At 38.1% G+C, this 27,834-nt stretch overlaps 1 protein-coding gene across 1 annotated transcript; it reads left to right on the top strand.

Moving 5' to 3' along the window:
* Positions 1-453: 453 nt before the first annotated feature.
* On the top strand, positions 454-27,818 carry LOC101439988 (putative olfactory receptor 8G3). Its single transcript, XM_071212284.1, is given in 3 exon segments — positions 454-582; positions 3,798-4,140; positions 26,863-27,818. Coding segments are annotated over 3 exon segments (1,428 nt in total).
* The last annotated feature ends 16 nt before the right edge of the window (positions 27,819-27,834 follow it).

The raw sequence follows: 27,834 nt of genomic DNA, 5'->3' as shown, positions 1-27,834 counted from the left end.
CAAGGCCCCTTCTCGCCGCTCAGGTTTGGTGGGGACATGCGACGCGATGAAGAACGCCACGGAGACGAGGACTATGCACAGGTCTGTTTATTGAGGAAGTGCTTGCAAATATAAGTCTGGGGGAGCAGAGGCGGGGCTGGCCTGGGGTGAGTGTGGATTGGTGGGAATGGACTTTATGCCCTAATATGGCTGGGAGATGTCGCTATCCAGGCCAGTGGGCGGAGACGGGGCAGAGGTGGGGACCGGCAAGGGGCGGGCCGGGGGCTGGCAAGCTGTGACTGCCAGGCGCGCCTGCGCCCTGCCGGGAGGGGTGTGGCAAGCGGTGATTATGTCTGCACTTGCGTGTTGTGGGAGGGGGGAAGAGGCGCGGGGGTTCCTCTATGGCGGCGGCCTCTCGCGGAGGCCCCTGGAGAGGGCGGGGGTTGAGAGAGAGGCGCAGGCAGCAGCCGGATCATGGCGGGGGAGCGAGGGGAGGGCGGGAAAGCGCCCGGTTTCCCCTCTCGGCAGAGGGCCGTACGCCCATGCCTGCCGCCCGGGCTGACTCACAGCGGTGCCTGGCGTGTGCCGAGCCCTGCCACTGCCGTGAGCCACACCTCAGCCTGACGTCTCTCCTCAGTAATGGTTGCAGGGGCAGCCATGTCTGGAAAATATAGAGATTGTAAATCAGATTGATAAGTCTTGTACATCTGTCTGTGCTCAAATGCTGGTGTTGAATTGTGTAATTATGTAAAGTGGTAACTTTTGGTTAAGCTGAAACCCTCCCTTGCCATTGGCAAAGGAGTGGATTGATTATAAGGCAAAATTGCAGAATCTAAATATTTGCCCATGCTCTACTGTCTTGTCTCTGGGTCCGCCCCTTTTCTGGGGTTTGGGGACCACCCATATCAGTGCGGCATTCCCAAGTTTATTGAAACTGGCCCCTGTCAGGGTGGCTGGGTTCCTGGGAAAGGCACGGAATTTTAAAAAGTTCTTTCAAGCCATTTTAGCAGAGAGCTGGAAAGGGGGCAGTAGCTTGCCCCTTTCCAGTGAGTCCATGCCTTTTATTCATAAGCCACATTCCTGTTTAATCACTATGCACCTGATTGCCTGGAATGGGGGAATTGAAGGGGATGCAGAGCAGGATCAAAATAAATGCAATAAAGTTCCCTCCCTACGCGGTGTCAAAGGCTAAAATAAATTTGCATTCTGCCCAGGTTCTGCTTTTCTGAATCTCTCTCCCTCTGAGTCTCAGTAAAAATGCTTTGAAATGTTTACTGGTAAACTTGTCTAAAGGAAGGAGGCTATTGCTTGAAAACAATAGACCTCTAATCACTTGATAGCCCTTTTAACGATCTGGCTGCAGTAAGGGCCATAAAAGTGCAGAAAAAAGGATAAACCTCAACTTTAAAATCTGTGTTTGTTTTTTTTTGTAAGTATAAATTCTAAACTGACCTTACCTTCATTTGTGGTCACTTCAAGCCTAGCCTCACCCCTTGCCTTTGCTTATAGTTATTTCAAAGCAGCTTCTGCCCCTTTAGTCCAGGGAAAAGCAAGTGTGAGACATAGCTGTCTCCTGTCCTACTGGTATTAGTAACCTTGCTTTCTCTCATGATTCCAAGTGTGGACTAAATTGCTGCCTGGTGGAATTCTTGACCCTCAGGGTTGAAGGTCCACTGGGATCTTTTTATCTCTAAGGACTGGGAAATGAAAGAGGCCTCCTGCATTGACTGCTAGGGTTCCTTAGAGTGGCAATTCATGAGAGAAACCAGTCTCCCTGAGACTTCAAAAGCCTCGGTGAATATACAAGTCAAAGTAAAATATAAGGTTATGAAACAAAGGAAAATTGTATTAAAGCATTGGGAGGATTTTTGTTATAAGCCATTAGTTAAGAAACAAAATTGTTGTGCAAAACTGCATGGTCATAGTGCAAATTAAGGAAAAAAACCTTCCAGGAGTCTTTCAAATGTTTTGTAGTCACACTTATTTTGTAAAAAAATGAAAGTTTTAAGTAACTAAGTTATGTTTCTGTGTCAAACTATTCATGTCTACATATTTGCTCAAATTGTTAGGGTTAAATATATAGTTATAAAAGTAATGTATATATTTCTAGAACCCAAATTAAAGTAAACAGTATATAAAATAATGCAAATTATAAGTAACATCAATGAGTTGTGTTAATGTGTCTAATTATTTTTGTCTGCCTATTTGCTCAGTGTATATCATCATACATCGGGATAATAATATCAAATTAACAAATGAAAATTCTTAAAAGAGCTCTATTCAAATTGTTAAAAATTAAACATGCTTTTATATATGTGAATAAATATTCCCAGAGCCCAAATTAGACTAAGAAGGATGGAAAGGTCATATAAAAATCTGAATATAGGAACTATTGTTGTTGTAGAATTTGAGAGAAGTTCAATTAATGAGTATAGAGAGGCCAGGACTCAGGAATGATTTTGAGAAGAAAAAATGGTTTATTGACAGCCAGCCAGACTCAGGAACTTTCTGTTTCAATCCCGTGCCCCGAACAAGATTTTTTAGTCCCTTTTATACAGAGAGGAAAGGCCAAATGGTCTTTTTGTTTCAGTTCTCAATAGGCTTGAATTAGCATATATTTCCACATCTTAGTAAACTTTTAGCATGGACCTCAGGCATTCGACAAGCTTTTTACCATATTTGTTTTGCATTTTCCCTGAATACTTAAAGTTTATAGACCTTGCATTGTTAAACCATTTCCTGCTCACCAAGGGCAGGACTGCAGCCTTTTATCATCCCACACCCACAAGTCACAGATAGTTTAGGTTATCTCTGAAGAGACAAAGAGCCTCCCACCCATAGCCCACATCATTGTGAAAGGACCTTCTCTTTGAAAGAGTTTTGAGGGAGGAACTAGCTGTGGCAGATTAAAACTATCTTCTAGGCTGGGGAATTAAAAATCAGTTTGCCCTGTAATTCTCCAGTTTAAATCTTTTGGCAGCCTTAAAATCAGGGTGGTTAATAATTCTATTACCAAATTTCAGTACGAAAAAAGGTTCATAAAATCTTTGAAAAGATCTTTCCTAAATTGTGATTAAACAATTATGCACTTATAATATATTTCGGCACCTAGTAGTCCATATACTTTTAAAATTATTCACAGTTCCAGAACTTAAACAAAGAAGAGAGGTTTTAGCTTCCTGTAAAGAAAGGAAAGAAAACATTCCTTGCATAAACTCTAATGGTTTCAATTTTATTTAGCTTGGATATAATCTCCCTTTGGAGTAATAAAAACTGCAATTTCATGTTAATGAAATTAAGCTAAAGAAAATTGTAAATATTCTCTCTTAAATGAATAAAGTAAACTCTTTACTTTGTATTGTAATTTAATAAGTTTATTTAAATGTAAGGTAACTAGTCTATGTGGTTTTAGTTAATTGCAAAATGTTTCTTAAAACATCTTCCAAACAGAAACCTTTAAATGGTTCTAGTTCTAGTAGTCATTGTTAACTAAAAACCTGGATTGGTATTGATGTCAAAGAATAACTTCGTGAAAATAAAACCTGTCTAAAAGTCACCACAGGTGCATGTTTAAGTAAATGGTAATGAAAAGGTACCTTAATTCTTTGGGAAGCTTCCATTTTCATTTTGAAAATGAAAAATAGTTTTTTTTCCCTTCTACTACTAAGGTAAAATACCTGCTAGTATCTTCATGGTAAAAGTGTAAAAAAATAAAATCATTTGATATATAATGTGTTGCATTAAAAATGTTTAAAAAAATATATTTACAAAAGGGATAAACTTTAACATTGTCAAACTCTCTTGTGCATTCAAACCAGGTCTTGAATTCATTACAGGTTGCCTCTCCATGTGAGTTATTAGCTAGGCTGATCACTGACCCTTCAAATAGCAATGTTTGCTATATCATGCCCCCGGTTATACTCCTGAAGTTGATGGGAACTATGCTGCAATTTCAAGCTCCTGCAGCAGCCAATGACGACTCGGTACAGCTGAGCATACAATGGATATCACCTCCAGACTGGCACTGTTCCATAGTGCCAGAAAGCACTGTACACCAGGCCAGTAAAATACTGGAAACTTTCTCTAGGATCAACGATGTTGCAACTTGCTCATTGTGTGAAGAACACACTAAGTGGAGCCATGATTACCAGGATACTATAGGTAAAACTTAAACACAATTGGCATTATTGATGTGGGCTATGGGTGGCAGGCTCTTTGTCTCCAGAGGTAACCTAAACTATCTGTGACTTGTGGGTGTGGAATGATGAAAGGTTGCAGTCCTGCCCTTGGCGAGCAGGAGACAGTTTAACAATGCAAGGTCTATTAACTTTAAGTATTCAGGGGAACTGCAAAGCAAATATGCTAAAAGCTTATCGAATGCCTGAGGTCCATGCTAAAAGCTTACTAAGATGTGGAAATATATGCTAATTCAAGCCTATTGAGAACTGAAACAAAAGGACCATTTGGCCTTTCCTCTCTGTATAAAAGGGACTAAAAAATCTTGTTTGGGGCTCAGGATTCAAACAGAAAGCTCCCGAGTCCGGCCGGCCGTCAATAAACCATTTTTCCTCCTCAAAATCATTCCTGAGTACTGGCCTCTCTATACTCAAATAATTGAACTTCTCTCAAATTCTACAACATTTTTGGCGACCACGAAGGGACAACAAACGAAGGCCAGAGACGGTAGCATTTTGCTGCCCCTTCCAAATCCCCGAGGAAGCCGGGAGGACTCGGGTGAACCCCAAATCTGGGCGCCCCTGGATTAAATTTAATCCAGAAAAGATGTGGGCTCCACCAGAATCTTCCCGACAAAAATCGAGGACAATGGAAGGTCTGAAGAGAAAGATTCTGGGAACGAAAAAGAACTCCGAACATGGAAGAAGGTAAGACTCCCCGGGTGAGCAGAGTCTGGAAAGCCCTAGCTTTAATTGCTAGGCAGGGGAGGCTGATCACCTCCCGAGAGCACCCTAGTAGCCCCAGTAGGTTGGGGGGAAGCCGTTCTCTCTAGGCTTGGGAAAAGGAGAAAAACCAGGGAAAAGCCCTGGTGTTTTGGGTTTGTCTAACTGCATGTTAGAATCTGGTACTGGTCTTATATCCACTAAAGGACTGGAGTCTCGATTTTAATAGGAAGGGCTGTTTATAGGTTCAAGTCCTAACATCCTGGAAATTGGTCTGGATTAAAAAAACAAACAAACAAACTTGGTTACAAATCTTTTGTTATGGTGCTAATTTGTGAATGAATTCGCTTTATACCAAATGTTAAGTGTTCTGAGGTTTGTGATGGCTGTGGGGGCAGCCATGGTGAAAATAAATATATACACTTGTGGGTCAGATTAGTGACCTTTGTGCTTCTGTCTGTGTCAGCTCAATGCTAGTGTTGGAGTTGTGTCCTTATGTAAAGTAGAATTACAGCAGAGCTGGAGCCCTCCCTTGCCATTGGCAAGGGGGTGAAATGATTCTGGGGCAAAAGCTGAGGAGTCTGGATGCTTGCGGAGTCTAGATGTTTGTGCATGCTCTGCTGTCTTGTCTCTGGTCTGGCCCTTTGCCGGGGCTTGGAAGCCATCTGTGTCCACGCCACGCACCCAAGTTTGTTGGGGATGTCCCAGTCAGGGTGGCTGGGTCCCCGGGAGAGTTGCCAAATTTGAGTAGGTTCTGTCTGCCCATTTTGGCTGAAAGCTGGAAAGGGGGGAGCGGCTTGCCCCTTTCCAGTGAGTCCACTCTTCTATTCATAAGCTGCATTCCTGTTTGTTGTCCACCTGACTGCCTGGAAGGGGGGGAAGTGAAGGGGGTGAAAAGCAGAATCAGAATAAATGCAGTAAAGTTCCCTCCTTAGGGTGTCAAAACCAAAATACGTTTGCATTCTGCCCAGGTTCTTAGAAGGTACTGTAGTAACTTTAAGTAAGAGAATGTGTTCTGTGGAGGTAAAATTTGTCTTAAAGGTATAAATAATTATAAAGGTTTTACAAACCATTGTTTAAATTAAGGTATTTAAATGGCAAATTGCAGAAAGTCATTATTAAACAAAAACTGAATTGATAATAATAATAATAAAAGGTAATTTTATAACAAATTTATTTGGCAGCCAGCCTCCCCTGCCAACTTGCTTCCAAAGAAACTGTTTCTGGTATTACATGCTAAGTATTTAAAGTGAAGAAAAGTTCATTATTTTAACAAGCTTTTTAGTATTAATGGCAATTATATGTTGTAAGAAGTTTGCCTGGTAACTTAGTATGTGGGATATATGGAATGTGTTTTTATTGTTAAGGAAACAGAAGATGACTTTGTCATTAAAATCATTTATAAATGCATTTATATTATAAAACAGTGGAAAGGTAATAACTGCAATTATAGCTGGGTGAATTTAGCCTGAAATTATTATTTAAGGGTAAACTCTAAACTTTACCTTTCCTTAGTTTATGGTTACTTCAAGGCTAACCTCACCCCTTGCCTTTGCTGATGGTTATTTCATAATAGCTTCTGCCCCTATAGGCCAGAGAAGAGCTGGGACATCACTGTCTCCTGTCCTGGTATTAGTAACCCTTTCTCTCATGAATTCAAGTGTAAACTAAATAAATTGCTGCCTGATGGAATAAGGGTAAATGACCACTGGAATTTTATTATCTCCAAAATCAAAAGGGGGTGGAGGGGGAGAAGTCTCCTGCCTGGATTGTCAGTGTCCCTAGTGGCAATTCATGAGAGAAACGTCTGTCTCCCTGAGTCTTCAAATAGCCTCAGTAAATATATAAGATTAATCTTGTTGTTTATCCAAAATTCTGCTAATTTCAAAGTAAAATATAAAGTTCTAAAACAAAATGGTGCTAAAGCATTGAGAACATTTTGGTTATTATAATCCATTAAGTAAGAAGGAAAATTCTTGTGGTAAACTGCATGGTCATAGTGCAAATTAAGGAAAGTTTCAAGAGTCTTTGAAATGTTTGCCGTCACACTTGTTTTGTAAAGATTAGAAGTTTAAAGTAATTAAAGTTATGTTTTTGTCTCAAACTATTTATATCTGCCTATTTGCTCAAATTGTTGAGGTTAAATATGCAGTTATATAAGTAATATGTATTTCTGGACCCCTAATTAATTAAGCTAAACAGTATATAAAATAATGCAAATTATAAGTAACATCAATGAGTTGTGTTTGTGTCTAACTCTTTGAGTCTGCCCATTTAAAAAAAAATGCTCAGTGTATGTCTTCATACATCAGGATAACATCAAATTAACAAATAAAAATTCTTAAAATTGTTAAAAATTAAATATGCAGTTATATTTGTAAGTATTCTTAAGGCCCAAATTAAACTAAGCAGGATGAAAAAGTCATAGAAATCTGATTATAGAAACAATTGGGAAAGGGCCTCCTCTTTGCAAGAGCTTTAAAGGCAAGACTAGGTGTGGCAGATTAAACCTATCTACTAGGCTAGGGAATTAAGAATCAGTTTGCCCTGTAATTTCCCAGTTTAAACCTTTTGTCAGCCATAAAATAAAAAAAATAAAACAAACAAACAAAAAAACCAAATATTAGGTTAATTTTCATGTAAGGAAAAAATTGTTGATTGGTGTAACCTGGCAGCCTGCTGCCTCAGTCTCCCACTCCCGGGTTGGACAGCAGTGGAGGACACCAGTTTAGGCCAGTCCTATGGGCAGTGGAGGGATGCCCAAGAAGGACTAGGTCGATGCCATTTCAGCAATAAATTCTATTCCTTATTTGACAAAGGGGAGCAGGTAAAAACTAAAATGGTTGGAATGTGATAGAGGAAGCAGTTAAATCACAAACTTTTGCACGGGAAAGTTAAATCTCAGATAAGATGTAACTTCTGAAGTATCCAATCTATGGAAAAACAGAGGAAGAGCTTGCATGCTAGGCTTAGGGGTATAAATTGTGTCATTTTTCTTTGTTCGGGGCACCAGCCATATCTGGCTCTGCGCCCCTTCTTGCAAGATTGAAAATAAATTCTTTCCTTCTCCACAATCTGGTGAGCCTTATTTTCTTCCAGAAGATGTCTTTCCAACAAAATAAAGGTAATTAGTGGCTCTATTAACAAATTTCAGTAAATAAAGGAAAGTCCATAAAAACTATGGAGAGATCTTTCCTGGGTTATGATTTTAAAAAATTAAGTAATTGTGTAATTTGTTTTAAAACCTGGTAGTCAGTATGCTTTTAAATTATTAATTTTCATAACTTAAAGAAAAGAAGTTTTTAGCTTCCTGTAAGGGAAAAAGAGAACATTCCTTGCATAAACTATTATGGTTTCAATTTTATTTAACTTGAGTGTAATCTCCCATAGTTAATTTATAAACTAAATTAACATTATATATACAAAATCTTTAGAGTAATGAAAATTGTAAGTTCACATTGGTGAAATTAAGCTAAAGGAAAAAGATTGTAGATATGCTCTCTTAAATAAATAGAGTAAATTTCTTTGGTAATTGTAATTTAATAAGTTTATTTAAACATGAGGTGTCTAGTCAATGTGGTTATAGTCAATTATAAGGAGGTTGTGAAACATCTGCCAAACTGAAAATGTTTAAATAGTTCTAGTTCTAGAAGTCATTGTTAACTAAAACTTAGATTGGTATTGGTAGCAGAAATAACTTAATGATAATAAAACCTGTCTGAAGGCCACCGCAAAGTACATATTTAAGTAAATGGTAATAAAAAGTTACCTTGATTCTATTGGAAATCTTCTGTTTTCATTTTAACAATGAAAAATAATATTTTTCTTCTATTACTAAAAGTACCTACAGTTATCTTCATAGTAAAATTGTGTAAGTGAACAGTCATTTGATATATGTGTTGCATTAAGTTGTTTAAAATAAATATGAAAACAAGGAATAAACTTTAACATTGTCAAACTCTTGTGTATTCAAACCAGGCCTTGAATACATTACAGGTGGCCTCTCTATGTGAGGTATTGGCTAGGCTGGTCACTGACCCCTCAATTAAAAATATTTGCTATCAGCCTCTGGTTCTGCTCCTGAAGTCGATGGAAACTACGTTGCAGTTTCAAGCTACTGCAGCAGCCAATAATGACTCAGTACAGCCAAGTGTACAATGGATATCGCCTCCAGACTGGCACTGTTCCATAGTGCCAGACAGCACTATGCACCAGGCTAGTAGAATACTGGAAATTCTCTCTAAGATCAAGGATGCTGCGACTTGCTCACTGCGTTGAAGAACATGCTAAGTGGAGCCATGATACCAGGATACAGTAAGTGAAACTTAAACACAATTGGCATTATGGCCTGCTCTCATGGAGAGATAACATGTAAAGTATTACAAACCTGAAACTCAAAACTAATAATTGCAACTCTGAATCCTTATGCATTAAGTAATACATTAGTTAATATTAAGTGATGTACTTTTATCCTGTACTAAATATATGCCTAATAATTATAACATTATCTTTTCTATTTTGGATCAAGTGCAGAAGTATATTAGACATGTTAAATTCCTGGTAAAATCATTTTCTAAACAGTTAAAAACATGTCTATAGAATAAGGTGGCAGTCTCAGCCAGTCTCAGTCAACTTCTATATTCTATTGCACTCTGCTGTGTAGCAAAGGTGAGGCTTGCTTCCTGATGGTGAGTCACCTATTAAACAAGTCAAAATTGCTAGAAATTGTACAATTAAAACCAAGGTGTAAAAAAACAACAACAAAAAAACACCTTTATTCTGTAGTTCTGATCACTCCCACAGGTGAAAACAAAGAGAATTTCCAACTTAGTGTTCTAATCCTGAGTGAAGCCAGTTGCCCAAGGAGTGCCAGTTCACCAGGAGCATCTGAGTGAATGAGTGCCAATCATTGAACAGCTTGGAATGTGTCTTCAGACAAAGGTAAGTGTTGCAATTTCTCTCTAAAGATGAATAACTTAAAAAAGAATATATATGCTGTTCCCACCAGCTTTGAAGGAGTGCCATCTTTATAGGCACCTAACCTTGTCTACCTCTGTAATCCAATGTGTCCTCTTTTAAAAACGGGTATTCCAAATTTTTAATTAAGTTTGTTTCTTTCAGAGTGAACATCTTATTAACCATATGAAAACTTCATCCAACTTCGTACAGAATGCCAGATCCATCTTCCTCCAGTTAGAATAAATTAAGAGTTTTACACCTTATTAGGCAATGACTACAGCCCATGGCCAGCAGGAAGCAGTTACAGAAAATAGATCCATCTCCCTTCAGCACCCCTTTTAAATTAAAGGTGTAAACTCTTCAAGTGTAAAATAAAATTAATAGATGGATCTGGAACCTCGCTGGAAACCCATGTGAGCACCAGTGGCCGCAGGATGACTGCAGGAGGCCCCCACCCCAGGATTCTGCTGTCCAGAATGAAAACTTCTAAACTCTTAAAAAAAAAAAACAGTCCTGGATGCTACACTAAAGATTGATAAATAATCAATCAAAACAACAAACAGCCATCCACCTCATAGCTCCAACAATAATTATGCCAAAGCTTAGCAAGTTAAACTTTGGCAAAGGGGGAAAATGATGTGCGCTATGGGTGGCAGGCTCTTTGTCTCCAGAGGTAACCTAAACTATCTGTGACTTGTGGGTGTGGAATGATGAAAGGTTGCAGTCCTGCCCTTGGCGAGCAGGAGACAGTTTAACAATGCAAGGTCTATTAACTTTAAGTATTCAGGGGAAATGCAAAGCAAATATGCTAAAAGCTTATCAAATGCCTGAGGTCCATGCTAAAAGCTTACTAAGATGTGGAAATATATGCTAATTCAAGCCTATTGAGAACTGAAACAAAAGGACCATTTGGCCTTTCCTCTCTGTATAAAAGGGACTAAAAAATCTTGTTTGGGGCTCGGGATTCAAACAGAAAGCTCCCGAGTCCGGCCGGCCGTCAATAAACCATTTTTCCTTCTCAAAATCATTCCAGAGTCCTGGCCTCTCTATACTCAAATAATTGAACTTCTCTCAAATTCTACAACATTATGACCTGCTCCCATGGAGAGATAACATGTAAGGTATTACAAACCTGAAAATTAAAATTATTAATTGCAACTCAGAAGACTTATGCATTAAGTAATACACTAGTTAATATTAAGTGCAGTACTTTTATCCTGTTCTGAATATATGCTTAATAATTGTAATGTTATCTTTTCTATTCTGGATCAGGTACAAAAGTACATTAGACATGCTAAATTCCTGTGACTTCACTTTCTAAATTATTAATAAACATGTCTATAAAATAAGGTGGTGGACTTAGCTGGAAACAATGGGACCACCAGTAGCTTGCAGGTAGCTAGCTAATTGGTGCCAGGCTCAGCCACCCTACTACTCTACTCTACTGTGTAGCAAAATGAGGTTTGCTTGCTAGTGATGGGTCACCTATTGAACAGTCAGAATTACCAGAAATTATTCAATTAAACCCAAAATGTAAAAAACTTTATTCTGTAGTTCTGATCACTTCCACAGCTAAAAACCTACAGGAATCTCCCACTTGGTGCACTAATCCTGAATGAAACCAAATACCCAAAATGTGTCAATTCACCAGAAGCACCTGATGGAGCAAATGAGTGCCAGTCATTAAACAGCCTGAAATTCATCTTCAGAACAACACTAAGTACATAATACTATTATCTATTACAATTTCTCTCTGGAAAGAAATAACTTAAAATATATATGTATATACTGTTCTGCACTAACTTTTAAAAAGTGTGCCATCTTTATAGGCACCTAACCCTGTCTAACTCTGTAATCCAATGTCCTTTTTTAAAAAAACAGGTATTCCAAATTTTTTATTAAGTTTGTTTCTTTCAGAATGAACATCTTATTAACCATATAAAAACTTCACCCAGCTTTGTACAGAATGCCAGATCCACCTTCTTCCAGTGTAAATAAAATAGCAGTTTTTACATCTTGTTAGGTAAGGACTACAGCCAATGGCCTGCAAGAAGTAGCACCCCTTTAAGATTAAAGGTGTAAACTCTCTAAGGGCAAAATAAAATTAATAGATGGGTCTTGAGCTTAGCAAAAAATCCACATAAGCACTGGTAATCCCCAGAATGACTGCTGGGGACCCCACCCCCAGGTTTCTACTGTCCAAGACTAGAACTTCTTATGAAAACAGGATAAACTGCCATGTTATCCAGGAACTTTGTCTTTGGGCCCTCACTGGGAAATTAATAAGTGGAATAATCAATCAAAACAATGAACAGACACCCACCTCATAACTCCAACAATAATCATGCCAAAGCTTAGCAAGATAAGCTGGCATAAAGGGGGAAAATGAAGTAGGTTATGGGTGGGGGGGCAGGCTGTTCATCTCTTCATAGATAACCTGAAGTGTATGTATCCTGAGCTGTGTGTTTGGGACAGTGAGAACTGAAGCTCTGCCCTTGGTAACTATGACAATGACTCCAGTCCCGGAAAAAACAGTTAAACAATACTAACTCTATAAACTTTAAATATTCAAGGAAAATGCAAACCAAATATGCTAAAAGCTTGTCTAGAATGTATGAAGTCCATGTTGAAACCTTACCTGGGATGTGGAAGATATATGTTAACTCAAGCCTATTGAGCACTGAAACAAAGAACCATTAGGTCTTCCTCTGTATAAAAAGAACTCAAAAATCTTGTTCAGGGCTCACACTTTGAATGAGAAGCTCCGAGTCCAGCCATAAATAAATAATTTTTCCTTCCCAAAATTATTCCTGAATCCTGGCCTTTCCATATGCAAATAATTGAACTTCCTCCGACTTCTACAATATTTTGGCTATGAAATCAAACATGCACACACTCAGAAGGTTATTCAAGCTGGAATGGTGGCTTTAAATGACATTAGTTTCCTTTTATGCACTTCTGACTACAACATGTAGTTTTTCTCTTGTGGTCTAAAACACTGGCTCCAGGTCTGTCCTTTATCTTCACCACCCAACCAGCAGAAAGATATGTGTGGAAGGAATAGGAAATGTCCCTTCATTTGAATAACACTACCTGGACGTGGCAGGCCTCATCTCCACTCATATCCCTTTAACAAGGACTTAGCAACATGACAGTATCTGCTACAGTGGAGGCTGAGAAGTGCCATGGTTATTCTATATGTCCATGTGCCAAACTAAGATTCAGGATATCTTTTGATCTTGTGGAAGGAAGTGAGAAAGGATTTTAGGGATAACTAGTAGTTATCTACCTACCATACCTTTGAATATTTGTATATAGTCACAGACAACTCTATGTTGTTCTCTCAAGTGTTAACATTTGGATAAAGCATTATAAATAAGAATAATAGGATTAAATGTGATTAAAATAGAATGTATAATGTGTAAGTAAAATGTATTAATATGTTAATAACTATTAATATGTACTAGAAAGGAGTCTATCATGCTGGATGTGGTAGCTCATTTAATTTCTCAACAATTCTGGGCTCATTCCAATGCCTAGTCTTCATTCCAGTTACTATCCTATCCTACTCTTGACTCCAACCTGCCTTTCTGAATTTTACACATCTTTAACAAACCTAGTGTCTATTGTTTCATGTATTTTCTTTCCACTTCAGGCTATTACTAGGCACATTGCTGATTCATCATACCCACTATAATAATAATGTCCCTTTTCATATCGTTTACTGTTAATGAATGCTGGTTGATATTATCTCTATCAACATTGTCAAATTCTTAAGAACAGAAATTGGGTCTAGTATTTTACCAGATTTTTTGGTCTTGGGTTTTATAATTATTGTTGAGCAAAATTTTTAAAGAATTTATGAATTATTCTATTACAAAGTTTTTATGATTTACACCCCAATTTGCAAAATCTACTTAAAATATTTTAAAACTCTGCTTCTTAAAATAAACTTTTGAAAGTAAATTGCAATCATTCTTTCAAAATGATGTAATATTTAATAAATATTTTGAATAAACATTTTCAAATACATTTTCATATTGAACATTATAGTTCAGTCTTTAGAGTTCTCCAGAGATCTATATCTATGTGGAGGCGGGGCAAGATGGCATCTGAGTGAGTGCACCTTATAATCTCTCCTGCAAAGAAGTGGCTGAGTAGGGTTGGAGTCCTGCTGGACTGGGCTGTTTTGGATGTTTGCAGAGCAGGAGGTGTCTGTACATTGATTTGGTGGGAAAGTAACAGAGGAGAGGTAGAATTTTGGGTCTCTTTCACAGAGGTCGGGGTTGTGCATGGGGCCCTCCCCCCTGGGGCTGGCAGCCTGGCAGCGGTGGTGATTCCTGGAGGCTTTGCTGTGCTGGGGAGTTCCCAAGCCCTGAGTGGGCTGTTTTGGGGGCTTGCAGGATGAGAGGTGTCTGAAAGTCGATTTGGTGAGACAGTGACGGAGGAGATTCTTGCGAAAGGTGGAATTTGGGGTTTCTGACTTGGAGGTCAGAGGTTCTGGCTGCAGCCCCTCCCACTAGGACTGGCAGCCCATCCACGGTGGTCCCTGAACTCTTTGTAGTGCAGCAGCATCCCCAGCAGTCTGTTTCGTGGGCTTTCAGGGCAGAAGGTGTCTGGATGTCAATTTGGTGATAGAGTGACAGAAGAGATTCTTGTGAGAGGTGGAACTTTCAGTTTCTGACATGGAGGTCAGAAGTTCTAGGAGCAACCCTTCCACCTAAGGCTGGCAGCCCGTCCACGGTGGCCCCTGAACACTTTGTAGTTCAGTGGCGCCCCCAGCAGGCTGTTTTGGGGGCTTGCAGGGCAGGAGGTGTCTGGATGTCGATTTGGTGAGAGAGTGACAGAAGAGAGTCTTGTGAGAGGTGGAATATTGGTTTTCTGACATGGAGGTCAGAATTTGCTGGCGGGATCCCTCCTCCTAAGGCTGGTGTCCAGCTGCAGGGATCCCTGAAGGCTGTGTTGCACTGTGGTGCTCCCAGGCCCCCTGTTAACATTATGCATAGTTCCCAGGTCTGTGTCCCCTAAACCCTGGTGGCCCATGCTCCAGAGACTCACACACCTTGATTCTGCAATATTGCAGACTTCCCAAACCTGAATCCACTGTGCCTGCGGTCCATCTAAGGTCCTTGATTACCCTAGACCTTGGTGTTTGTGCTTTTTTTTTTTATTGTCTTGATTGCTAATATTGAATTATTTCCTGGTCTTTTCTCCCATTTAATCCCCCAAGGTCCTTTTTTGTTTATTTAGGTTTTTTCTCCTTTTATTTTTCTTGCTTGTTTCCCTCCCTTTTCTTTGCCCACCCCCTTTTTTATTTCTTCTCTTTTTTTCTTTTCTCTCTTTTTCTTCTTATTTTATTTTATTTTAATTATATAATAGGTGCTTCAGGGAGCACTTCACATTTGCTGTGTTTCCCCATCCTCCAATTCCCCTTTTCTGTGTGAATTGATTTTGGCCACCTACACTATCCCCTTTCCCCCACATCTTGCTATCCTCCATCATCTATTCTTTCTCTTACATTCCACCTCCCTTTCTTCAGCCCCCAAATTGTCTGACTTTTAATTTCTAATACCTTTGTTCTGTTTTCTGTCTTTTATCCACTCTTGATATTATTGTCTTTCTTTTCTCTTTCCCTGTCTCATGAAAACACTGGCTTTTTAATTCATACTATTATCCTCCCCATATTCAATTGAACATCTCATTATAGGTACTCTACTTACTGCTATAACTCTACACAACTTACATGAGTCTAATATCCATTCTCCCAAATCTCACATTGTGGCTGTTGACATTTATTACCAATACTACTTTACACATTTTCTTTTCTTACTCATTTTGCTTTCCCTGGCCCTAATATTTCCCTTCAAAGTGAACCTACACAGGAACAAGAAAATAGAGTAAGAAGAACAAGTGACAAAGAGAAGACATAACACTTACACAAGAACAAAAACCAATTAATCACCATGACTAGACAAAGAAGCTAAAGAACTGATTAAACTTGTCAAGATAAAATGATGACCAGACAGCAACAAAAACCTACAAACCAAACCAATAATCAGGAAAACATGGCTAAATCCAATGAACAAACTAAAACACAGGAAGGGGAGCAGAGCATCAGACAAGTAATTAAAGATCTCAAAATATATATTAGAGACCAACTTAATGAAGTAAAGGAAGAGATTAACAATATGAAGAAAACACTTGGAGAGGACATTGCAGACATATGCAAAAAGATAACAGATATGGTGGGGATGAACAACACAGTTCAAGAAATCAAAAATACACTCTCAGCAAATAGCAGCTGATTAGAAGAGGCAGAGGAGAGATCTAGTGATGTGGAAGACAGTACATCTGAAATCAAACAGATAGAAGAACTGATCGATAAAAAGATAGAAAAAAATCCAGCTAGGACTTAGGGACCTGAATGACAATGCAAAACGCACAATATTATAGGCATCCCAGAAGGAGAAGAGAAGGTAATGGGGATAGAAGGTGTGTTGGAGGAAATAATGGCTGAAACCTTTCCAAAAATCCTGAGAGAGATGGATGTACATGTCCAGGAAGCACAACACACCCCAAACATCATAAATCCCAACAGGCCCACCCCAAGACATATACTGGTCAAATTATCCAATGCTTAAGACAAAGAGAAAATTCTAAAAGCAGCAAGAGAAAAGAGAACCATCACATACAAGGGAGGCTTCATAAGATTAAGTGCTGATTTCTCATCTGAAACCATGGAGGCAAGAAGGCAGTGCTATGATATAGTCAAGGTACTAAAAGAAAAAAATTTCCAACCAAGAATACTCTACCCAGCTAAACTAGCATTCAAAAATGATGGAGAGTTCGAAATATTCACAAATAAACAGAAATTGAAAGAGTATGCCAACAAGAAACCTAGCCTTCAAGAAATACTAAAGGGAGTTCTGCAGGAAGAAAGGAAAAAACAGGAGAGGCAGAATTGGAGGAGAGTGGAAGAGCAACAAAATAGACAAAAAGAGAAGGAAAAAAACAAACAAAATATGACAAACACAAGTCCAATCAAAATATGGCTAACATAAATAATTCCTTGAAAGTAATAACACTGAATGTCAATGGATTAAACTCCCCTATCAAAAGATTTAGACTGGGAGATTGGATAAGGAAATATGACCCATCTGTATGTTGTCTACAAGACACACATCTTAGACCCAGGGATTCATGGAGGTTGAAAGTGACTGGTTGGAAAACAATCTTACAAGCAAACAATAACCAAAAAAAGGCAGGAGTAGCTATATTAATATCAGACAAAATAGACTTTAAATGTGAAACAATGTCTCTTTGTGAGAGACAAAGAACGATACTACATATTAGTGAAAGGGACACTCTCTCAAGAAGAATGAACAATCATAAATATTTAAGCTCCTAACAAGGGTGCCTCCAAATACATAAAGCAAACACTGAAAAAACTAAGTGAAAGAATAGATGCCTCTACACTTGTAGTAGAAGATTTTAATACACCACTATCAACTTTGGACAGAACATCTCAAAAGAGAATCAATAAAGAAACAAAAACTTTGAACAGTATATGAGAGGAGCTGGATCTAATAGACATATACAGATAATTATATCCGATTACAGCAGGTTATACATTTTTCTCAAGTGCACATGGATCATTCTCCAAGATAGACCATATGCTAGGCCACAAAGAAAGGCTCAATGAATTCAGAAAGATGGAAATCATACAAAATAATATCTCTGACCACAGTGGAGTGAAGCTTGAAATCTTCAAGGGCCAGAGGGCCAGATTTCACACCAAGATATGGAAATTAAACAGCACACTCTTATAAAAACAGTGGGTCAAAGAGGAAATCTCAAAAGAAATTAATAACTACTTTTAACTAATGAAAATGATAACAAATCATACCAAAATTATGGGATGCAGTAAAAGTAGTACTGAGAGGGAAATTTATAGCCATAAATTCACACATCCAAAAAGAAGAAAGAGCAAAAATTGAAGAACTGACTGCACATTTGGAGGAATTAGTAAAAAAACAACAAAGTAACCCCACAGGAAGAAGAAAGAAAGAAAGAACAGAGATAAGAGCAGAACTAAATGAAATAGAAAATAAGAAAGCATTTGAAAAGATAAACAAAACCAAGAGCTGGTTCTTTGAGAAGATCAATAAAATTGACAAACCCTTAGCAAGACTATCAAAGAAAAAAAGAGAGAAGATGCAAATAAACAAAATAAGAAAGGAGAAAGGAGATATCACCACTGACCCCACACAAATAAAGACTATCATAAGAGGATACTATGAAAAACTACATTCCAACAAAAATGACAATTCAGAGGAAATGGACAAATTCCTAGACACACAAGCAGCCTATATTGATGACAGAAGAAACTGATGATCTCAACAAACCAATCACAAGTAAAGAGACAGAATCAGTCATTAAAACCTCCCAACTAAGAAGATCGTAGGGCCAGATGGCTTCAAAGGTGAATTCTACAAAACATTCCAGAAAGAACTAACACCAATCCTGCTGAAACTCTTCCAAATAATCGAAACAGAAGGAACATTACCAAACTCCTTCTATGATGCCAACATTACCCTAGTACCAAAGCCAAACAAAGACAGCACAAGAAAGGAAAATTACAGACCAATTTCTCTAATGAACCCAGATGCAAAAATCCTTAACAAAATACTTGCTAACCGTATTCAACAACACATTAAACAAATTATACACCACGACCAAGTGGGATTCATTCCAGGTATGCAAGGATGGTTCAACATAAGAAAATCAATCAATGTAATACACAATATAAACAGATTGAAAGAAAAAAATCACATGATTATATCGATAGGTGCAGAAAAACATTTGACAAAATACAGCACCCTTTCTTGATAAAAACACTACAAAAGATTGGAATACAAGGAAATTTTTTGAACATGATAAAGAGTATATACGAAAAACCCACCCACAACCAACATCATTTACAATGGTGAAATCCTAAAATCCTTCCCTCTAAGATCAGGAACAAGACAAGAATGCCCACTCTAACCCCTTCTATTTAACATTGTCTTAGAAGTACTTGCTCGAACACTGAGGCAAGAACCAGATATAAAAGGCATTCAAATTGGAAAGGAAGAAGTCAAAATTTCATTATTTAGAGATGATCCTATAAATAGAGAACCCTGAGAGGTCTACAACAAAGCTTCTAGAACTCATAAATGAGTTTAGTAAAGTCACAGGTTATAAGATCAATGCACAAAAATCAGTAGCATTTCTATATGCCAATAATGAGCAAGCTCAGGAGGAAATCAAGAAACAAATACCATTTACAATAGTAAATAAGAAAATCAAATACCTAGGAATAAATTTAACTAAAGATGTAAAAAAAACTTATACACAGAGAACTACACAAGACTATTCAAGGAAATCAAAGAAGACCTAAATAAATGGAAGAATATTCCCTGTTCATGGATAGGAATATTATTAAGATGTCTATCCTACCAAAACTGATCTACACATTCACACAATCCCAATAAAAGTCAACACACCATTCTTTGAGGAACTAGAAAAACTAGTTATGAAATTTATTTGGAAATGAAAGAGGCCCTGAGTAGCCAAAGACATATTGAAAAAGAAAAACGAAATTGGAGGAATCATACTAACTGACTTCAAAACATACTACAAAGCTACAGTAGTGAAAACTGCAAGGTATTGGCACAAGGAGAGACACACAGACCAATGGAACCGAATTGAGAGTTCTGATATAGATTCTTATATATATTGCCATATAATATTCGATAAAGCCATCAGACCTTCTCAACTGGGATAGAATGGCCTATTCAACACATGGTGCCTGGAGAACTGGATATCCATATGTAAATAATGAAAGAGGATTACCATCTCACACCTTATACAAAAATCAACTCAAGATGTATCGAAGACTGAAATATAAGAGCCAAGCCCATAGAGACCTTGGAAAGCAGTGTAGGGAAGCATATACAAGACCTTGTAATAGGAAATGGCTTCATGAACTTCACACCAAAAGCATGCACAGCAAAAGAACAAGTAGATAAATGGGACCTCCTCAAACTTAAAGCCTTCTGTACCTCAAAGGATTTTGTCAAGAAAGTGAAAAGAGAACCTACATAATGGGATAAAATATTTGGTAACCATATATCAGATAGGAGACTTATAACCTGCATATATAAAGAACTCCTATATCTTGAAAATAAAAAGATAAACAACCGATTTAAAAAATGGGAAAAAGATTTAAAGACACTTCTCCAAAGAAGGAATACAAATGACTAAAAAGCACATGAAAAAATGCTCCAAATCTCTAGCTATCATGGAACTGCAAATCAAAACTACAATGAGATACCGTCTTATTCCCATAAGATTGGCAGCTATGAAATAAACAGAAGACTACAATTGCTGGAGAGGATGTGGATGAATGGGAACATTCATCCTCTGCTGGTGGGAATGCAGAAGGATCCAACCATTCTGGAGGGCAGTTCGGTGGTTTCTCGAAAAACTAACCATATATTTGCCATATGACCCAGCAATTCCACTGCTGGGTATATACCCAGCAGAACTGAAAAAAAGGACAGAAACTGATATATGCACACCAATGTTCATAGCAGCATAGTTCACTATTGCCAAAAGTTGGAATCAACCCAAAGCCCATCAACAGATGAATGGATAAATAAAATGTGGTATATACATACAGTGGAATACTACTCGGCTTAAAGAACAAATACACTGCAAACACACATGATAACATGGATGAATCTTGAGAACCTTATGTTGAGTGAAGCAACCCAGGCATTGAAGGACAAATACTACATGACCTCAATGATATGAAATAAGTAAATCAAGCTGCCTCAGAGAGCTAGAGACTGGTGATAGGCTTACAGGAAATTGGAGGGTAGAGGAAGGATGTAAGCTGACACCTACATGGGTGAAATCTATGATAAGCTGGAGGTAAGTATGTGTACAAGGAAGGGACAAAATGGGGCCATAGGGTTACCTTTGGGTGGGGCTTTGCTGGCTTGAGGGGAGCTAGGGATGGGAGGATGGGTAATATTGCCCAAGAAATTGGGGGGAGGGTGGGGCAACATATGAACATAGGAGATTGTCAGGTATTTGGTTGAGAGTATAATGCTGAGAAAACCTTTTCAAAAATATAATAAGAAAAGTTACCTGTTTAAGATGCTTAAAGTGGATAATCTGATGCAGGACAGGCTCCTAGGGAATATGTGAATGCTCATTTTGCCATAGTGGGTTATATCATTGGATAGAGACCCATATAATGAGAGTGAAGTTGTACGCACATCCTGGGGAGAACTGATGCCATCAAATAGAGGGAAATGTAACTCTCAAGAGAAATGGTGGCTCCCAGTGCATTAGGGCAGTTGAGCATGTCAAGCCCTCAACACTGTTGCAAGTATCTCTGAACATGGTCCTTCAAGCAATGAAGTTTGACGGTCACTGTGGGCCCTAAGGGGAGGGGGAAAGAGGTATTGAATAGATGGAACCAATGTAACTGTGTGGACAATAGAAGTGTTTCACAAGAGTATGCAAGGATGGATATAAGACATGTAAAATTACACCAAAAATATATAGGGGCTGATAGGCTAAAATGTAAATCATAATGTAAAACATGAGATAACTAAAAACTAGAAAATTTTACAGTCTAAAATATAAACCACAATGTAAACACAAATGTTACCTTATTGAAAGCGATTGTCTCAATATCTGTACATCAGTTTCAGTAAATATAGTATGAATAGGTAAAAAGATTATTGCTTATGTTGGATATGTGGGAGTACTGTATATTGTATATATGAACTGTATATTGTATATATGAATTATTGTAATCTAAAACTCTTGTGAAGATAAGGTTAATAATTAGAAAAAAGAAAAGAGAAAGACAGGAAGTAGGCACTGAGGAAAAGATGGAAGTAGTTGCTTTGCCAATTTGCATACAGGGCAACACTTATTGCAGTGATGGAAGGCAAAACATCAAAAACAAAGCTTTGCATTTTTTAATTTTTTGATATCCCAATTTATTTTTACCGTAATTTTTCCAAATTAATATGTATTCTATATCTAACCTTTAAACTCATCGCTATATTCCATTTAACTATTAAGGGAACCTGGCAATATATTGAGCTTCACTTTTCAGGAAGTTTTGGATCACAGAGAGGTTCAACTACGGCAGCGGAGGAATACTGGTGTGGGATGTTATTGACAGGGGACACATGGTAGGCAGGGAGTTCTCCAGGGCATATATCCAGGGTACATAAAAATGTTTGGATATTTTCATAGTGGATAGAATTAAAAGCAACAACTGAGGAAGTGCTAAGTTCCTAGCCAGGGGAGCTCTATCACAGTCCTTAAAGCAAAAGCAACAATCCCCCAAGTGCAACGGCAAAGGCCAAAAAAGAAGGAAAGTCAAACATGGAGCCCTTGATACAATGCTTGTGAGCCAGTGAAATAAGAACAAGCCCTAAAGCTGCAGGGTGCCTAAGAGTTACTTCCTGAGAGCCTCCGTGTTGCTCAAATGTGGTCAGTCTTGAAGCCAAACTCAGCATGTAAATGCGTTGCCTTCCCCCCAGCATGGAACATGACTCCTGGGGATGAGACTCCCTGGTGCCTAGGGATTACTACCAAGTACCAGCTGATGATGTAACTAGAAAATGACCTTGAATGAAAGGGTCAACTCAGACCAGCAGAATATCTCAGTCTACATATAATACCAGGAGTTAAAAATGCTTTTTGACCTGAATCAAGGGGGAAATGGAAAGGACAAATGAGTTTATATGGTTATGAGTCTCCAAAAAGAGCCGGGAGCTTATCAGAGGGGTTGCCCTTATGCACACCTCAGCAGAGTCCCAGAGACAGATAAAGTAGATACAACCCCGGATATTGGTTCTTCTGAGGGCTACAGAGACCCACAGGTTCTATGGTCATGGCAGAAGGAGTTCATTGCCATGTCAGTTGGCCCTACTTTGGAGTTTGTGCTTCTGTGTGATGGAGCTGGACTCAGATGTGATCTTTTTTTCACAAGCCTCTCCTGTTACTTTTACCAGAACTGTAGTTGGTAATGGGATTTAATATATACCCAGGGGATCTGAATCTCTGGACTGACCATATGGTAGCCAGGCCCTGAGACTCAACAGACTTCAGCTCCTACACTCTGGTTTATTGGACTTACCCAATCAGCTAACATGGAGTTGTAGAAGGTCAACCACCATACTGTGGAGCCAAGAGTGCCTACAGCTGAAAGTAGAAGGGTTGCATCCAGCATCCATGTGGAATCTAAGCCCCCTCTTGATATAAATGCAGAGTGGACACAACCATTCCAAGGTCCACAGGATGGAAGAATAGAATATGGATTAAAGTAGACTTATTGATATTCTATTCATGAACTGTTGTGATGAGTAATCGAAGAAAATGTGGCATTGGTGTGGAGAAAGTGGCCATGGTGGCTGCTGGGTGTGGGGAATGGGAGGAAGAGATGTGATGTGGAGACGTTTTTGGGACTTGGATTTGTCCTGGGTGATGCTGCAGGGACAGCTACCAGACATTGTATGTCCTCCCTTGGCCCACTGAACGGATCGTGGAAGAGTGTGGGCTATGATGTGGACCATTGACCATGAGGTGCCCCGGTGCTCAGAGATGTATTCACCCATTGCAATGAATGTCTCATGATGATGGAGGAGATTGTTGCTATGGGGGGAGGAGTAGGGTGAGGAGGGTGGGGGGTATATGGGGACCTCATATTTTTAAAATGTAATATTAAAAAAATAAAAAATATATAAATACAAATAAACTAGAGAGATGGAAATGGAATAGCAGTTATGTACAGCAAGGGATACATAAATTGAGAGGTGTTGAGTATTTTGTTAGTTAGTTGTCTAGTTTTTATTATTATTATTGGAATAACAAAAGTGCTCTGATAATGATTGAAATGATGAATTCACAACTAACTAGGTGATTATACCAAATACCATTAATTGTAAAATTTGGATGGATTATGCTTTATTAATATGCTTCAATAGAATTGATTTGTTAAAAATAAAAAATATATATCTATGTATATCTGTATCTATTATCTATCTATGCACACAAGCACACAATCATGTAAATGTGTTAAAAATTTATTGGGCAATTATGAACTCTGTAGAGAAGATGAGCAGGCAGAATTTCTTCCTTTTTGGGAAATATCAGATTGGAAAAAGCCTGCCCACATTATTGAGGGTAATCTCCTTTACTCAGTGTAAACTGATTACAGGTACAAATTATATCTAGAAAATACCTTCATAGCAATATCTAGACTGTATTTGACCAAACAACAGGGCATCATAGCCTACCTAAGTTCACAAATAAAATTAGCCATCTCACAGAAAAATAAAATAATCAACACAATGCATGTGTTTCCACTGTTCCTCAACAATTCTGTTTTGTTTGTTTTTAAAAGAAAAAAAAATCATTATCTCTCCTTGTTAGTTTTGTTAGGAACTCTTTATAGAAACATTTGCCAGATTATTTTATTCCATTCCCAAATTAAAATTTTCTATGCGATACTATGAGTACATCAAATGTAAATAAAGTTAGTAGAGATCAATTAAAATAAATCTTTCAAATCTTACATAGTAAGTTATTTTCCATGGTTTTCTATTTTTCACCTGTTGGAAATGATGTTATAAAATATATTTAGTCTGTGTCATCAAAATTTCCTGAAAGCTTGAAACTTTAAATGACTTAGCAGGAAACCCACTGGAGCCCTAACAATATCGCACATCTTTGTTTTCAATCAATATCTAACAAGAGCAATAAATCATACCTATGTGATATTATTAAATACTTAGAAGTCAATGGGGGGAAAGGGACACCTTAATTGTATCTTTTCCCATGAGTTGATAACCTTTGGGATAATATTCTAATGGGAAGTCATAATGATTGTTTGTTTCTAATAAGGCACTTAGTATTTATACTTAGAGTATAAAATATTTATGTCAATCAACAAATCTTTGCAAAGGGCCAGATGGCCTTTGCATCTCAGATGGTCATCTGAGATCATGACCTGTGACTCAGAATAATTGCCAAAGGAGAATTTAGACTATGACTCCATCAGCAGCAAGTCCTTCCTCAGTACTGCAAGGTTAGTTTTCAATTATCTACCAGCATCCTCAGAATCATCTCCCCTCTAGAACCATGGAGGATAATACTGCAAAGCACTGAGCTCTCTAGTAAGAAAGAGTGAGAATACTCAATCCCAGTTTTTGACTCATAAATTCTTAGAGTCCTTTACACTAACCTCCTTCCCAGAGCAAAGGGACATGCAAATTGTTATTTTTATATCTTCACCTGTCCTCTATTCACTCTTCTTTATTAGCGCATGTTCTCATATCTTCCTGTCCCCCCAAAAATTAAGGTTAACACTTCTTTATCATTTCAACTCAGGCACGGAAATGTCTTTGTTCATTTATATGCAGTTTATGCTGATTTATCTCTACATATCTTAAAAAATTTCATTGAACACATACCTTTTGAGGCTTGCTATATGGTAAGTGACTGGGTAAATGTAAATGTAAGAAACAAATTCATGGATGCAGAGACATGATATTTGGTGTGAAATTTATTTGGAGACCATGGAGAATATTGATGATTTTAAGAGGTTACGCAGTGAAATAGCTTGGCATCTCTATTATTGTATATATCAATGTCGAAAAAAAGAAATAGTGTCCACATGATGAGAAAATAAATTATGGTCATGGATATGGGACTGAAAATTGTGAGAAAATGAAAGATATTTTAGAGAGATTCAATAGGTTACAATTATACAACATTATTACTTTTTTAAGCTCTTACCTAGAGCCAGGAACTATGCTAAACACCTTATAGGCAACATTTGATTTAGTTTCATAACACCACCAAAGCTAGATAGTAACAGTTCCATTTTGTAAAATGCTTGGAGAATGGAGTAAATTGCCCAATGCAAGCTACAGAAATGTGGCTGAGCCGAGAGATGAGTTCAGGGCCATCTAATATAATATCAGTGCACTTAAAATGATAAAAACCTTTGAATATTGGAATTGGAAGAGGTAATGAAGATGATTTAATCAAATGTCCTATCCAGTGTTTGTGTCCTTGTGGATATTCTGCTATGGCTTATTCAGGCTGTGCTTGAATATTTCTAGTTGTGAGGAGTATGCTGCACATTAACATAATTGTTCCACTTCTGGGTATTTCTGATCATCAGCATCTTCTTCATTGTGGAAAAAAAAAATAGTTTCCCCCTAGTTTCCGGCATGTAGACTTACATCAGACTTTTGGAGACATGTAAAACAGGTCCAATACCTCTTAAATATAGCAGCATTTTAAACATTTGAAGATAACAATGTAATATGTGGATTTTTATTTGCTAGTCAAATATCTCCAATTATTTCAGCTATTTTAAATGAAAGTTTAAATGAAAGTTACCAGCAGCTGGCTGGCCATTCAGCTATTTTGAGTTGGGATTTTAGTTAGGAAAATAACTCAAACTAATATAAACAGTTTTCAGAGATTCACGAACTCACTGTTTCTTAATTGCAGAACTAATTCACTATCCTGCTTTGTGGCTAAAATAAAAATTTAATCATTATGCCTTGTAACATGCATGGAATTAATATATCCATGTGAAATATCAGAGATGAAAATAAAAACCCTCAGAATCAACACTAGCAACCTTCATTCTACCTGACTCATAAATTCCTAAATTGTTACTTTGTATTAAAAAGTTATGGCATACTTAATTATAGGGTCTTGAATTTTATAATTTCTGCTCTGGGCAGCCAGAATCATTGGTTTTCCAAGGAGCTGAAGAGGCTCAAGAACTCTCTGCAATATGAATCTCTTCTGAGGAGGGAGAAAATAATGATCTCCATAGGATTACCCTTTCCCCATCCATACACATACATACACTTTTGCACACAGGCAAACACACATACACATGCACTTATTTTCTCTTTTTTAACTTTAGAAGCTGCCGAGAGGATAAGGGACTCTGGAAATCATTCCACGGTGACTGAATTCATCCTCACTGGGTTGACCCAACGCCCTGAACTCTAGCTGCCCCTCTTCCTCCTTTTCCTAGGAATCTATGTGGTCACAGTGATGGGGAACGTGGGCATGATCTCACTGATTGGGCTCAGTTCTTCCCTGCACACCCCCATGTACTATTTCCTCAGCAGCTTGTCCTTCATTGATCTCTGCTATTCCACTGTCATTAGCCCCCAAATGCTGGTGCATTTTCTGTCAGAAATGAATATTATCTCCTATGCAGCATGTATGACTCAACTCTACTTCTTCAGTGTTTTTATTATTTCAGAATGTCACATGTTGACTGTAATGGCATATGACCGCTATGTTGCCATCTGTAAACCCTTGCTTTATAATGTTATCATGTCCTATCATGTCTGCTTCTGCCTCACAATGGGAGTGTATGCTTTGGGATTCATTGGTTCTACAATTCATACAGGTTTCATGTTGAGACTTTCTTTCTGCAAGAACAATGTAGTTAACGATTGCTTTTGTGATCTCTTTCCACTCCTGGAGTTATCCTGCTCAAGCATCTACATCAATGAGTTACTGATTCTGTGCTTGAGTTCATTTAACGTCCTGATGCCTGCCCTCACCATCCTTGCATCCTACATCTTCATCATTGCCAGCATCCTCAGAATCAGCTCCACTGAAGGGAGGTCCAAAGCCTTTAGCACATGCAGTTCCCACATCTCAGCTGTTGTTGTTTTCTACGGGTCTACAGCATTCATGTACCTGCAGCCATCATCGGTCAGCTCTATGGATCAAGGGAAAGTGTCCTCTGTGTTTTATACTATTGTTGTTCCCATGCTGAACCCTTTCATTTACAGTCTGCGGAATAAGGATGTCAAATATGCCCTGTGGAAAATTCTGGGCATAGAACAGGTTCATGGATAGAATTAATATAATGTCA

Source organism: Dasypus novemcinctus, chromosome 27 (genome assembly GCF_030445035.2).
Source record: "Dasypus novemcinctus isolate mDasNov1 chromosome 27, mDasNov1.1.hap2, whole genome shotgun sequence".
NCBI lineage: Eukaryota > Metazoa > Chordata > Mammalia > Cingulata > Dasypodidae > Dasypus > Dasypus novemcinctus.
The sequence above is the reverse complement of the archived record's forward strand: the minus strand, read 5'-3'. Positions and strand labels throughout refer to the sequence as shown.